We start from the raw sequence: 13,654 nt of genomic DNA, 5'->3' as shown, positions 1-13,654 counted from the left end.
GCTCTCGAGACAAGCAAAAAGCTGCCGCCAAAAAAGTGCGTAATGACGTTTCACGTCGTCAAGATGTGGAGATGGGACGGAACTTGAGTGCCAGCCCGCGCAGTGACGCTCGTTGAGGCGGTGCGCAGCCCCGCTCTCTGGCTACCCAGCCATGTCCGGCGGCAAACATACCCACCTGGACAGATAGCGGAACGATTTGACGGCATGCTTCTCGTTTTTACAGGGACTCCGATAAACCGTCTGCCAATCATGGCGAAGCAGGTGTTGGACATGTACGAGCTGTACAACTTGGTGGTGGCGCAGGGCGGTCTTGTGCAGGTCATCAACAAGAAGCTGTGGCAGGAGATCATTAAGGGCCTGAAGCTGCCCTCCTCCATCACCTCCGCAGCCTTCACCCTGCGCACACAGTAAGTTCAAACCGATGCAGAAGCGTCTTCCGAGCACTCGATGTGTAGAGGTTGCGGTAACCTCCGTAAGTTCGTGACTGGGATCAAATCTGCTTCAACCCAATTTGGTTCCTGCTAATTTCTCCATCTAATTAACACGAGCAGCTCTACATGATTGGCTCATAGTGCATGTTGCTCCGTGTGTGGCCGATTGCCTTCCGAGATAAATGCAAGTACGGGACGAAATCTCGTCAGGTCGGCCATACACTGGCCATATGTCGCAAGAACCACAAACGTTGCCTGCAAGCGAACAACTGAACGTAAATAATAAAAGCATTTGATGATCGCGGGACGTTTGGCGGCTGGCGGTGGGCCTCAAGCCCTCAACTCATTCTGCAGGCCCGCGGCCTGACGATACTTAATTAAAGATAGCTGAATACGATCAGGATGGGAATGGACATGACCTGAACTGTTGGGTTTGACACGTGATACATCGAGTGCCCATCAGTTTTCCAAACTGTGTTTAATTTGGGTGATTATCACGCTATTTGGCGTAGTGGAATAAAGATCATGCGGTTCATTTGAATTATGGAGTGAGTTAATGATGCCAAATTATGTAACCGTGTAACGATAATATCGTCCAGCACAAAGGTTAATCGATTTACTTCGATGCACTATCAATTAGGAAACAGGTCAACGAGCATGTTCTCGGTTCGAATGAACTCCAGGCTATAAATATAATGACCATACCTTGCATGCAATCCGATCCGTTTCTATCTCGAGCACTGATCGTCATCAGATGCCGCGGTCAAGACTCAGCTCATAACTACGCCGCTCTTGCGTCCTTGGTTGGTGTCTGTTGCCGCGCGCTGCGGGTCCAAGCCACCAGCAAAATCAGGTCAATCTTCTTTAGGTTGTACAACCTGAACCTCGGTACCAATTCATCTGCGGTGAAGCGCTCTTTGATTCCACACGAAAGTGAGAGGAAACTCTGTGCCGTTCTGCGCCAAATGGACTGCATGTCTCCTGCCGTTAGGAGCACCTCCATTTCACCGCGAGGCTCACTAGCTCCACCTGCAGAAGTGGCCGCGAGAGCTCGCGACGCCTGCAACCTGAAACTTGAGGAGTCGGCAATATTACCGGGTATTGTTTTGCGTCGGGATTATTGTCACACAGTGCCGTGTGCAAATATAATTTTCCTACAGTGCTCTCGCTCCCTAAAGCCCGGCCCGTGATGTTTTGCAGACGGGTCCGCTGCTGAGAAGTGCGTGCTGTCCCGCTGCAGCTCAGCAGCGCGTTAGCAGCGGGCGGACGCCCTGCCTTATCCGCCCTGACGTCACGCAATAATGTCCCGGGTCACCGACGGATGGCGCCCGTAATGACCGCCTAATGAGACGGGCACGGGGGGAGGGAACAGCCGGGACGCTGCCGCTGTTGCAATGGCCGCTGCCCGCCGGCGCCGCCCGTTCTGTCCGCACTGGACGTGGCTCACCAGGCGTGGCCGGACCAATCAGTGCCTGCCACGACGTTTATGATGTTACCGGCCTCCTTCATTGCATGTTACGAGTAGTCTGCTGTCCGACCAAGTCTTATTTGAACGACAAAACCGTTTTTGACTTGACTGGCAAGGCCTAGAATGGCCTCGAGGTTTTCGAAAGAGAGCATCTTTGCAAGCACTGATTGGAGCTCCACACGGCTTGATGATGATGATCGTTCGATTTAGGGGCGTTTCGACTGCAGCGGCATTTTGCGCCAACTCCATAGATTGCCACCGACGTCGAGCACAAGTCAGCACAGTTTCACGCTGTATAAATGTTTGGGTTTTTGATAGACAGCTGTTCAATCAGTTGTTCAGCGTGACTATCTACAGCATTGCATTAATTCAAACTTTTGCTCTTCCCATTCAATTAACGTGGTGAACGTAAAACTTCCGAATCGCGAAAAAGGAAACATGCGTCAAAATTGACCCCTGCTCTCGACGACCCGGCATCGCGGCCGCACAAGATCAGTGCATTTTGGCGCAACAGAAAACAAACAGCGTCTCTTGATCCGGGCGAGCCCAACTGTTCGGCCGGCCACGGTCTCCTGAGCGTCAACCACAGGTCCGCTCGGTTCGGGCGGGCTTTAACGGTTGATGTCAGATGTCAGCAAGCAGAGCAGCTGCAGACCCGAAGCCAGCTACACATTGTAAGCATAAAAGCGCCCCAAAACACTCACTGGGCGACCTCAGCGTTGTCCGACCATAGCGCGTGGTAGTGGTCGACTGAGGTGCGGCCAGTGACGCGTTTTCCGAAGCCCGTCTGGGCTGCAGCGTGCGGCGGCCCACGCTGACAGACACCGCACCATGAAAATTACGGCTGCAGGAGGAAAGGATGTGGGAAAAAGCCGGGATGGATATGGTGGTATCTGCGTCGTTGTTCGTAAGAAAATGTACTTCAGGTATTTAGTTGGTATGACAGAAATACGTACACAACAGTTCGCATGCAAATGTTTATATGTTATAAGTAAGCATGGTAGATGTTCGTATTGATAAAAGTTTGTCAAGGCAAAAGTTTGCATTGAAAATTTGGTACGCATGAGGTATGTGCGTACATGTACGTTAATGATTACACGCATGCAAAGGGTCGTAGCGTGTGAAGAATGCTTGACAAAAATACGTGCGTAAAAGCTCGCAAGGGATGAAGCTAATCCAAAAGCTTGTAAACATTAGCCATAAGGTCACTAGTTTCATTAATCATGCTGATATGGAGGGTGTTCCAAGACAGATCGACCACCGGGACACCAAATTACGGACCCTCAGCTCTCAGATTTCACTGGGATTTGGTCTCCGCGGGTTGATCTAATGCATAGAATTTGACTAGGTAAGTTTTAGCTCTATCCGTGCCAGCAAGGTCCTAATGAAAGCAGGTACATCGAAGCGGGTGTATGAGGTGTATCTTTCTCCCCGGAATCTGCTCTGACGCTTATATCGGGTGTCACACGCTCGTCTGCCCGGCCGCATTACACGAGCGAGCTGACCCTGCCACAGCCATCAGCTAGCCTGCGCGGCACACTCAGAAGGCCTGGAGCGGGGCGTCGACTCGGCCATCGTCATGGTAACAGAGCAATTGGATACACAGCAAACACGGCAGATGGTCCGCGATGAACATCTCACCTGTCGTCCCTTCCATTCCAGGAACGTCTTGCGCTGCTGCCGTTGATTCGGATTCCTTTGCTGGCCGCCGGATAACATTTAGTTTATTGACATGAATATTTAGGCTAGTCATAATTTTGGACCTGATCTATGAAATGACCGTAGTCTCTGGCTTGCCCAGCCCCCCGTCCCCGGTCCACGGGATATGATGGTTCCCGCAGCGACCAAGCATCAGAAACACGATGCCATGGTTGGGGATCTGTACTCGAGCCCGCGCTACACAGTTGCAGACGATCTTTTATTTATGTACTTTGTCAAACAAAATGTATCCCAATTAAAAAGATTTACCCTACGGGCCTCGCACATTTCATGATGCATTGTCGTTAGAACTTTGGCGCAGGTATTTTTGTCAGACGAACTTTACCCTGACGAATATTGGCGCACGAACTTTACCCGCCTGCATTGTATCGGCACACAAACGTTGGCGTGCATAATTCGTCAAGCAAACTTTGAGTGCAATTAGCTGCGCACGAACCTTTTTCACACCAACATTCACGATCACAAACATTTTTTGTCGAACATACGAACTTTATCCCATGCGAACTTTGCGCTCCACGCACTTTGTCTCGACAAACTTCAGACATGCGAACTTTGCCCTACGCACAATTGCCACACGAAGTTTTTTATCCGTGCTTTCGTCAGCAACCCGACAACTACACAGGTCAAGTCATTTTTACAACAAGGAACGAAAACATCGCTCTGTCGGATGCCGTGTCCCTGAACTTTGTCTATCTGGCCATGTTCCGTCCGGAACATTGCTCGCCGGGCAACGTCAGGTGCAGAGACGTCGTCGCCGCATGCTAAACGTCGTCGCATGCTGTGTAGCAATGCCGCGGCACCGAGAACTGACCGCCGCCCCCGGATGACTTTCCATATTCCTACATCACGAGACATATTGGGTTCTAATCCCTCCTGACCTCTGCCGCCCTGTCTGCCCGGCCGCTGCCTCCTCTGCTGTGTCCCCTCTCTCCCCCACTTCCTCCCTCCTCCGCATGTCTCGCCATGCCCTTCTGTATCCTCCGCCTGTGCCCACATCTCCCGCGTTAGTCTTCCGCTTCCTGCTATGCTTCGTCCTCTGCCTCTTCCTCTGCTTCTCCGTTTCCTCCCTCCTCTGTCAGTTTCACACCCTGATGTCTTCTTTACCTCTTACCGCCTCTGCCGGTGCTTCCCTCTGTATCACCCTGTCACTCCGCTCTGTCTCTCTGCTCCTTGGTCACTCTGCCGGTCTCCTTCCTCTGTCGGTCTCTCCCCCTCTGTTCTCCGCTGCCCGCCTGGTCGTGTCATCGCGGACTGAGCCCGCCGGCAAAAACCGGCGGTGCCAGAGGTGGCCAGTCGGCGAGGCCGGCGGCCGCCGTCGGCTGAGCGACGCCCGGCGCGGCGCGGCCCACATAAAAAGATGCATCGCCGGATAAAGGCGGCCGCAGCCTGCAATTACAGAAATATTAACATTCTAATTCCTCCTAACCACGGGGTGGAGACGGGATTGGCTCCGTTGTGCTGTTGGCCATGTGGCTGAGCGCGTAGGGAGAATGGACGGCTGCGTTGAACGCGGCGTGAAAGAGCGGGCTGCTGTGGTCTCCGGGAACATGTCAGCCACATCGTGAGCGTCATCAGCGTCATCTGCGATGTCCTGCGATATCGTACAGACCTTAACTTTCCGAAGTGAAGGCGTTAGTAAACCTGGACATACCAACTCGATGACTGTGTGCACCGCTTGTGAGGAAAAACACACGACTTCAACACCAAACGTTGGATGCACTCATCTTGCGTCAGGTCAGGTCTTCCGTATGTGTTAGTCTGCGCTGCTCGAGCGATGCTCGTGTAGCGCACGCTTGGCGGGCGATGTCTGCTGGTACTATCGGAACCTCACCTTCATATACAATCAGCACGTTGGAGGTCAGTTATGGAAAGCGACGCTTTCAAAGCAAGCACATACTTATGATGCGATACGGAGTGATAATACAAAGATCTTACATTTGTGTTACGTTATACGTCGTTGCTCAGCGTGTGTGTGGTATCAGTGTAGATACGTGACGGTGCAAGTTATTTCACAACTAGACACCAAATGGCCACTTCAGTTTCGATGGATGGAGTCTGATGCCATGAATGTCGGCTGTTCACATGATGTGTTGCCCGCAATGTCCCCTTCAACGCGTCATAAACCCACTGATCACATATCGGTCGGAGTCAGTATGCAGACGCGGTGCCATGCCCGCTGCCCTCGGCGAGGTGGCAGGCGGACCCGCTGCCGGGCTGGGGGCACACTGCAGCCTCTGCAATATTACACAAACAATTACTCGATCCCATCGGTCACGAGCACACGCCGCAGCCTTGGCCGGCCGGTTCTAGGATTTAATATCAATAAAACAGGGGTGGCAATGGTTTCCATCACGCGAGCGGTTCCCAGAGGCGGCGCGAACTCGGCGGAGCTCGCCTGGAATGGTGGTGCGCGGTGGGCGTCAGACGCCAGAGTCCGCACCTCGGACTCCAGCCTCGCGGCCCAGAGGCGACCAAGTCAGCGGTGTGCCGATCTGATGTCCACGAGTCGGCCGACGGCCTGTGGGACCGTGCCCCTCCAGCACCGAAACATGCGGTACAAAAGAACAGGCAGGCGTTTTGCGCTACCTTTAGGGCATGCATTAAGACCCAAACTGAACACATCTTTTCGTAGTAACAAAACGACTGGCGAAACGAGAGGCATGCATGCACGAGAGACAGAGACTTACCACCCAAATTAGGAGAGACTTTGGATAAGCCCAATGCTTCAAACTCAGAGAGCTGATGCTGGATCTGCAATGAGCAGCCAGAGCGGAACAATGCGCAGAACCGGCTGAGTTGTGTGAATCACCGAGGGCGTTCATTGGTCGCACTGCTCAGCGGTCTCGCACTAGATGCCGCAGGAAGCGGTACGCAGGGTCGCTCAGATGGACTTGCAATGAGGCGGAATGAGTAGCCGCTGGTACCTGGGCTGGCACTTGGGTTGGTGCCTGGACTCCATCAAGCTTCACAATCACACCCCAGAGGTCGCGCGGTACAGACCTCTAGCACCTGTTCGGGGGACAGCAGCGCCGCCGCTGCTGTGGGCGGCCCCGCCAGCCCGCCGCAGGCGGCGGCTCCGTGGCGTGCGGCGGCTCCGTGCATCACGGCTGCAATCAGCGGCGCGCTCGGTCACGTGCCCCGGCCCCAGAGCCGCGCCCCGAGCCAGAGCCGCTGCGGAGTCGAGCCTTGAGCTTCGGAGCCGTGCCCTGAGCTTCGGAGCCGCGCCCCGAGCCAGAGTCGCTTCGGAGTCGAGCCTTGAGCTTCGGAGCCGCGCCCCGAGTCAGAGTCGTTTCGGAGTCGAGCCTTGAGCTTCGGAGCAGCGCCCCGAGCCAGAGCCGCTTCGGAGCCGCGCCCTGAGCTTCGGAGCCGTACCGCGAGCGAGAGCCGCTTCGGAACTGCGCCCCGAGCCAGAGCCGCTTCGGAGCCGCGCCCCGAGCCAGAGTCACCTCGGAGCCGCACCCTTAGCTTCGGAGCCGCGCCCTGAGCTTCGGAACCGTACCCCGAGCGAGAGCCGCTTCGGAACTGCGCCCCGAGCCAGAGCCGCTTCTGAGCTGCGCCCCGAGCCAGAGCCACTTCGGAACTGCGCTTCGGGGCAGGGCCGCTTCAGAGCCGCGCCCCGAGCCAGAGCCACTTCGGCGCCGCACTCTGAGCTGCGGAGCCGTGCCCCGAGCCAGAGCCGCTTCGGAGCCGCAGCCTGAGCCGGAGCTGCGCCCCGAGCCAGAGCCGCTTCGGAGTCGCAGCTCGAGTCAGAGCTCCGCGATCAGCGCCCGGTCGGGTCGGTCGGCCTGACGACTTCGGATGCGAGGCGCTCAGGCTCTGCTTGGGCGCCGCGTCCTGCCTCAGGCAGCGGTCCAGCCTCAGCCTGGCTGACACGGCCGGGGCAGGGCAGTGCCAGACAGGTACACGATGCTGCAGATGCTCGAGTTCGAGGACTGTAGTACTGGGTGTCCGGCCTCTGCCGCTTCGAGCCCTGCATCACATACCCAAGCTGTTCGTGTGGTACAGCGAGGTCTCCATTGTGCCGCAGGTACATGAAGTACCTGTACCCGTACGAGTGTCAGAAGCAGGGCCTCAGCAGCCCGTCCGAGCTGCAGGTGGCTATCGACGGTAACCGGCGCGAGGGCCGCCGCAGCACCTACAACAACGCCTCCTACGCCGACCTGATGCAGAGGTCACCACTGATGGCCGGGTAGGTACACCACCCGCACTCGGCGGACAGCAGAGGGATAAACCAAAGCTGCATTTGCGTTTCAGACGGCTGATTTAAACATTTCTTTCGGCTCCGAACCTTTGTGCACGTATCCGGCCTTGCATAGGCTTGTCTGCAGCCAGAAATGTGTATGGATGGTATGTGTCGATGCCCAACCCGCAGAAACCTCCCATGGCGGCTTCCCTCTTGGAACATTTTAAAAACAAATACGTGTCCCGCATCACCTGAGCAATGGCATATGTTCTGCATCTGACCAGTGCTGTTGACACCCTCTGATGCCGTTCCAGATCGATGGCCCAGTCGTTTGGACTCGCGAACGGGCTGCCAACGACACTGCAGCAGTCGGGACTGTCCCCGCTTCCTCTGGTCACCAGCCGACCCGGGGCCAACGCGGCCGCTCACGGTCACCCGCTGCCCCCCAGTAAGTGGCGGACCTGGTGGCGCGCGGAACCCGGTGTCGGCACACGGGGCCCGGTGGCGGCACACGGTGCCCGGTGGCGTTGGACGGTGCCCGGTGGCGACGCGCGGGACCCGGTGTCGGCACACGGGACCCGGTGGCGGCACACTGTGCCTGGTGGCGGCACACGGGGCCCGGTGGCGGCACAGGTGGCGGCGGCACACGGGGCCCGGTGGCGTTGGACGGTGCCCGGTGGCGGCACACGGTGCCTGGTGGCGGCACACGGGACCCGGTGGCGGCACACGGTGCCTGGTGGCGGCACACGGGACCCGGTGGCGGCACACGGGGCCCGGTGGCGGCACACGGGGCCCGGTGGCGTTGGACGGTGCCCGGTGGCGGCACACGGTGCCTGGTGGCGGCACACGGGACCCGGTGGCGGCACACGGTTCCTGGTGGCGGCACACGGGACCCGGTGGCGGCACACGGTGCCCGGTGGCGGCACACGGGGCCCGGTGGCGTTGGACGGTGCCCGGTGGCGGCACACGGTGCCTGGTGGCGGCACACGGGACCCGGTGGCGGCACACGGGGCCCGGTGGCGGCGCGCGGGACCCGGTGGCGGCGCGCGGGACCCGGTGGCGGCGGGCGGTGCGCGATGGCGGCACACGGGGCCCGGTGGCAGCGTGCTCCGCCGGCGCAGAGCGAAGGACACGCGGAGACTACAGCGGGCGAGCGGGCGGCCGCATACATTCAACGCGCGCCAAGAAATTGCTGCGTGCTCTGGTGTAGAGCATTCGGCGATGATCAGCGGCGGGGAGTGGTATGGTTTCTCCTGTCAGCGCGCGACCTGGGCCAAACCTAACAGGGATTACCCGCGGTTCCCCGCCATGTAACAATGCGATCCGCTGTTTTGCCACGGCCATATTATGTATGGTCCATTGTGCTTATCTGCCGTATTCGCCGCGTAAATGCTCACTAAACGATTCCATGTGTTCAAATAATGTGTCCCACATCCCGAAATCACCGCCGTTTTAGCCAAACGTCCGAAAATCGCCCTCATCCATCCGTTTTTACCACATGCCGTTTTCCGTCTGATTTTTTCATAATCGATCTCGCTCCATCACGCTGCTGTCGGAACCGATGTCTCCAGTAGCCCGTGGACCCCACTTCGGTCCAGAAAACCAGGGGAACAACGCCGCAGGGCCGCGTCCGAAACAGACGAGCTGTTAAATCGTCCGGTGCGGTCTCACGGGTGCCCCATTTAAAACATCGTTACCGCTGGGCGGCGGCCGGCGGCCCGCCGTGGTGGATTTGCATAGCGGGTCGGCCGGCAGCGGCCCCGGCCGGTCAGCTGACGCCACCGCCGGCATCAGCGACGCATCGTCGGCCGCTTTACGAGCTGGCAGCGCGCGCTTGCCCCGCGCTCTTGATTGCGAAGCTGGCCGGCGCCGGCTCCCGAAAGCCCAGCCGTTCCCATATTTGCCGCGGACGTGCGTGCTGCCGCGCCGTAGCCGGCTATTTTGATTGGCTGTTCTGGCACTGTGATCGCGCCCGGCCGTCGCCAGCCTTGCCCGTGGCCGCCCGGTGACATATTTGGCGGTCGGTAGACAATTACCGGCCACTTTGATTTCCACTTGGCCGATTACCCGGCCATAAAAACCCGATGGAATTGTCGAGCATGTGACAAGGCTGCAGTGGAGGCGCGGCAACTGTCGCTTTGTGGGGGGGAAACGGCCGATGCGTCATCGCAGGTCGGTGTCTGCTTCATTGTCTCCCAGCACCAGGCCTGCACGTGGCAGCCTGTGACGGTATTGTTCTCAGTCCGCTCTGTGGGCTGCTCAGTAAGATGCGCTCGATTGCGCCTGCGAACGGGACCGTCCCGGGCTGAAGCTCCGCGTCCACAGCGCAGTCACAGGCACTGACGTCACCTTTCGGTCTGTTAGCTCTGCTGCGGCACTGAATCTTCTTCCCTGGCGATCTCTGCGGACAAAGGCTGCACTGTGATGCCCTGCAGCCTTGACTATCTCTTGCGTCCGATGCTGATGGGAATCAGCGTACATCATCATAACACATACTTACCGGTCTCGTGCTGGCGCTGTGCACCCGGACGTTCACAACGTGCCCGGGGAGAGCCGCCTGGTGCCCGGGAGGCCCCCCACGCGGCGCGGCTTCTCCAGCCTGGCGGAGCAGCCCGTGGGCCGGACAGTGCGGCGGCCAGCTGCAGCGCTCGCGATCGCTGGTGGGACATTAACGTCCGTCAGCCGCCCCGGGGCTCCGTTTACGACGCTGGGGTGGGGGTACGGCACAGGAGTCCCTGACGAGGACTGAGCCGCTGGCCTGCCGAGCCAGCCGGAGCCCCTGGCGAGAGCTGAGAGGTGCCGCCGATCTGCCGAGCTAGCTGGAGTCCCTGGCGAGAGCTGGGAGGTGCCGCCGGTCTGCCGAGCTAGCTGGAGTCCCTGGCGAGAGCTGAGGGGTGCCGCCGGTCCGCCGAGCTAGCTGGAGTCCCTGGCGAGAGCTGAGGGGTGCCGCCGGTCTGCCGAGCTAGCTGGAGTCCCTGGCGAGAGCTGAGGGGTGCCGCCGGTCTGCCGAGCCAGCCGGAGCCCCTGGCGAGAGCTGAGAGGTGCCGCCGATCTGCCGAGCTAGCTGGGGTCCCTGGCGAGAGCTGAGAGGTGCCGCCGGTCTGCCGAGCTAGCTTGAGTCCCTGGCGAGAGCTGAGAGGTGCCGCCGGTCTGCCGAGCTAGCTGGAGTCCCTGGCGAGAGCTGAGGGGTGCCGCCGGTCTGCCGAGCTAGCTGGAGTCCCTGGCGAGAGCTGAGGGGTGCCTCCAGTCTGCCGAGCTAGCTGGAGTCCCTGGCGAGAGCTGAGAGGTGCCGCCGGTCTACCGAGCCAGCCGGAGCCCGCAAGAGGGCCCATCCCAGTACGGACGGTGGCTGATGGCAGGCTTATGGCCGCGGGCTTTTCAAGTTGCGTAGGAGTTCAGGACTCCTGTGCCGGGGAGAGGGGCAGCGATGAACGCGGACCGAATGCTACGCCGTCCCAGCCAAGAGCAAGGCAACAGTCACACCTCGGGTCTCCACTGTGGCGGCGATCTGACCGTTCCGCGTCCTGCCGTTGCAGGCTCTCCGTTTCTGGCCGGCATGTGTCCGCCGGGGATGCCGACTCCCAACGACACGCTGATGACGCTGTGGAACCTGTACAGCAACAGACAGCCGCCGCCGTCGCCGCCGCTCAGGAGGCCCGAGGGCATGGGCCTGGCGCCGCAGAGCGAGGCCCTCAACCTCGGCGTTCACAGGGAGATGGCCAGGTGAGGTGTGGTTAATCTGAACATTGTCTTTGAAGGGGCTTTGTCAGATTAGTGGCTGCGACAATAGCAGAGTGATGCGTCTCGTCTCGGGGTGTGTTCACAGCATTTAACATTGGGGACACATGTCAAGTCCCGCGAGGGCCTGGCGCTAGTGAAACCCCACCAAATCACATGCTTCATTGGGAAGACATGTCATATCCCGCTCGAGCCTGGTGCTAGTGAAACCCCACCAAATCACGTGCTTCTTTGGGAAGACATGTCATATCCCGCACGGGCCTGGTGCTAGTGAAACCCCACCAAATCACGTGCATCTTTGGGAAGACATGTCATATCCCGCACGGACCTGGTGCTAGTGAAACTCCACCAAATCACGTGCTTCATGGCTTTCTCCTACGCTTTGGCAGACAAGAAAGAGAGCGCGATCGTGAGAGAGAGCATAGGAGGAGTCACGAGGGCGCCACTGAGCGGGTCCGCGAGCGCAAAAGACCGACGAAGAGAGAGCGTCAGGAGTCGACGCACCGCTCCAAGAAAACCCGCCAGGAGGACGAAGAAAACAAGGCGGACCAAGCCCCGCACACCAAAACCAGTATCTCTCCAAAAGGTACGTGTTCAAGAAAATGTACCCCCACACCAAAACCACGGGCTCGTTAAAAGTACATGTTAAACTTCAAACATCCCCAACCTCGAACTAAAATAAAACTTCTCCCAAAAGAAGGTCTTCCAAAGGATTCCGCCAGGTCCCGAAATCCAGGGATATCGTTTCCAACAAGCGGGATCGACTTCCAATCGTTCAACAATAAAGCCTGAACCGAGGAGTGAGGAAGAGGAATGCCTCTCCCAGCAACGCCCTGGTCTCCCAGCAATGCGATGCTGTGGGGGCAGTGATACTGGGGGATATCTGGACCTGAAGCGGGTGCCTCGCACATATAATCTTATCTCTTATGAATGCTTAAGGTCATGCTTACACCACAGACACACCCACTGCAATGAAGCTCTGCTCTGGCAGCATCTGCCCTCCAGGGTTCTCGAGAGGAAAATGCGCGCAAAATCTCGCAAGAAATTCGCGATGAGCACAACTAAATCTGAAATGCTTGTTAAGCTGATCTATTTGTTACTTTTTCTGCAGGTGACAGCAGTATGGTGCTGAGCATGGAGATGAACGGCATCGTCTATCAAGGAGTGCTGTTCGCCCAGCCCAAGCTGGCTCGGGTCTAGAGAAGCATGTATAGTGCTGCCACCTCGAGCTTGAAAGACAACTATAAGTTGGCTGTGCGTCCGGGCGGGGCGCCGTCGTGGGAAGCCCCGTGGCACCGCCGAGGACTTGCGGTGGAAGGCCGGATCTCACGGGGCACTCGAAATGAACGCCGTTGTGTGCAAGATTATGAAGTGCTCCTGCAGGGCGGCACTTTCTGATCAGTGTGAGGACATGTTTTAGGCTGGTAGTCCGTGTAGTCACCTAGAACACCGCCGCACCCGTTGTTTGTATATTTGCCCGCTCTGCTTAGCCGTTCGTGTTCGAGATGAGCACTCAGTGCAATGTGCGTCTGGATGTGTGCTTGATGCGATGCCTTCACACGCTCGGGATGGACATTCTATCGTTGAACTAACTATTACTGCTCAGGGAGTGATACATTACCACGTAAAGACATCCGACCACTCCGTTAGTACTGCATGACGTGGCAACGGGTGCAATCGTGCACCAACGCTCGAATCAAACACCATGAAACGTCTAAAACACGTCTCAATCTATCTTTCGTGAGCATGTACAAAGTTTTACCTCACGCAGTTTCGGGCTGTTCCTAGAAACAATCACCTGTGAGTGTTGTCGCTTCCGTATCGTATCACTGAAGTGGTGCGGTTTCACGTTTGAATACCTGATACGATGTTAACACAATTGTGCGATGGCTGGACCTGGACGGCAACCACCGAAGGGTATGGCGCGCGAAAACTGGCACTAGTTACCGCGCTTGGATATGACTTCTGGGTTTCGCAGTAGCCTGGAATCTTGTGTTTGTTTCAATAAACTCCCCACCGTGATCTGATCTTTCCGTTTGTAAACACACTTCTTACAGCTAGCGTAGATTAGTTCGGCATTACTGAAAACACAACCAGCGTAGCACTACATCCAGT

General features: G+C 57.8%; 1 protein-coding gene across 1 annotated transcript in view; it reads left to right on the top strand.

Annotated features, from left to right (window-relative positions):
* LOC119099683 (AT-rich interactive domain-containing protein 3C) overlaps positions 1-13,566 on the top strand; it is a 32,821-nt gene extending 19,255 nt beyond the window's left edge. Inside the window, exons 5-10 of the mRNA XM_037222747.1 lie at positions 224-407; positions 7,646-7,807; positions 8,116-8,249; positions 11,338-11,524; positions 11,929-12,125; positions 12,651-13,566. Of these exons, the coding sequence (XP_037078642.1) occupies positions 224-407; positions 7,646-7,807; positions 8,116-8,249; positions 11,338-11,524; positions 11,929-12,125; positions 12,651-12,739 (953 nt within the window). The 3' untranslated portion in view covers positions 12,740-13,566. The remainder of the gene's footprint in view (positions 1-223; positions 408-7,645; positions 7,808-8,115; positions 8,250-11,337; positions 11,525-11,928; positions 12,126-12,650) is intronic.
* Positions 13,567-13,654: the final 88 nt, after the last annotated feature.

This window comes from Pollicipes pollicipes, unplaced genomic scaffold (genome assembly GCF_011947565.3).
Source record: "Pollicipes pollicipes isolate AB1234 unplaced genomic scaffold, Ppol_2.1 Scaffold_4881;HRSCAF=5763_pilon_pilon_pilon, whole genome shotgun sequence".
Taxonomy (NCBI): domain Eukaryota; kingdom Metazoa; phylum Arthropoda; class Thecostraca; order Pollicipedomorpha; family Pollicipedidae; genus Pollicipes; species Pollicipes pollicipes.
The sequence above is the reverse complement of the archived record's forward strand: the minus strand, read 5'-3'. Positions and strand labels throughout refer to the sequence as shown.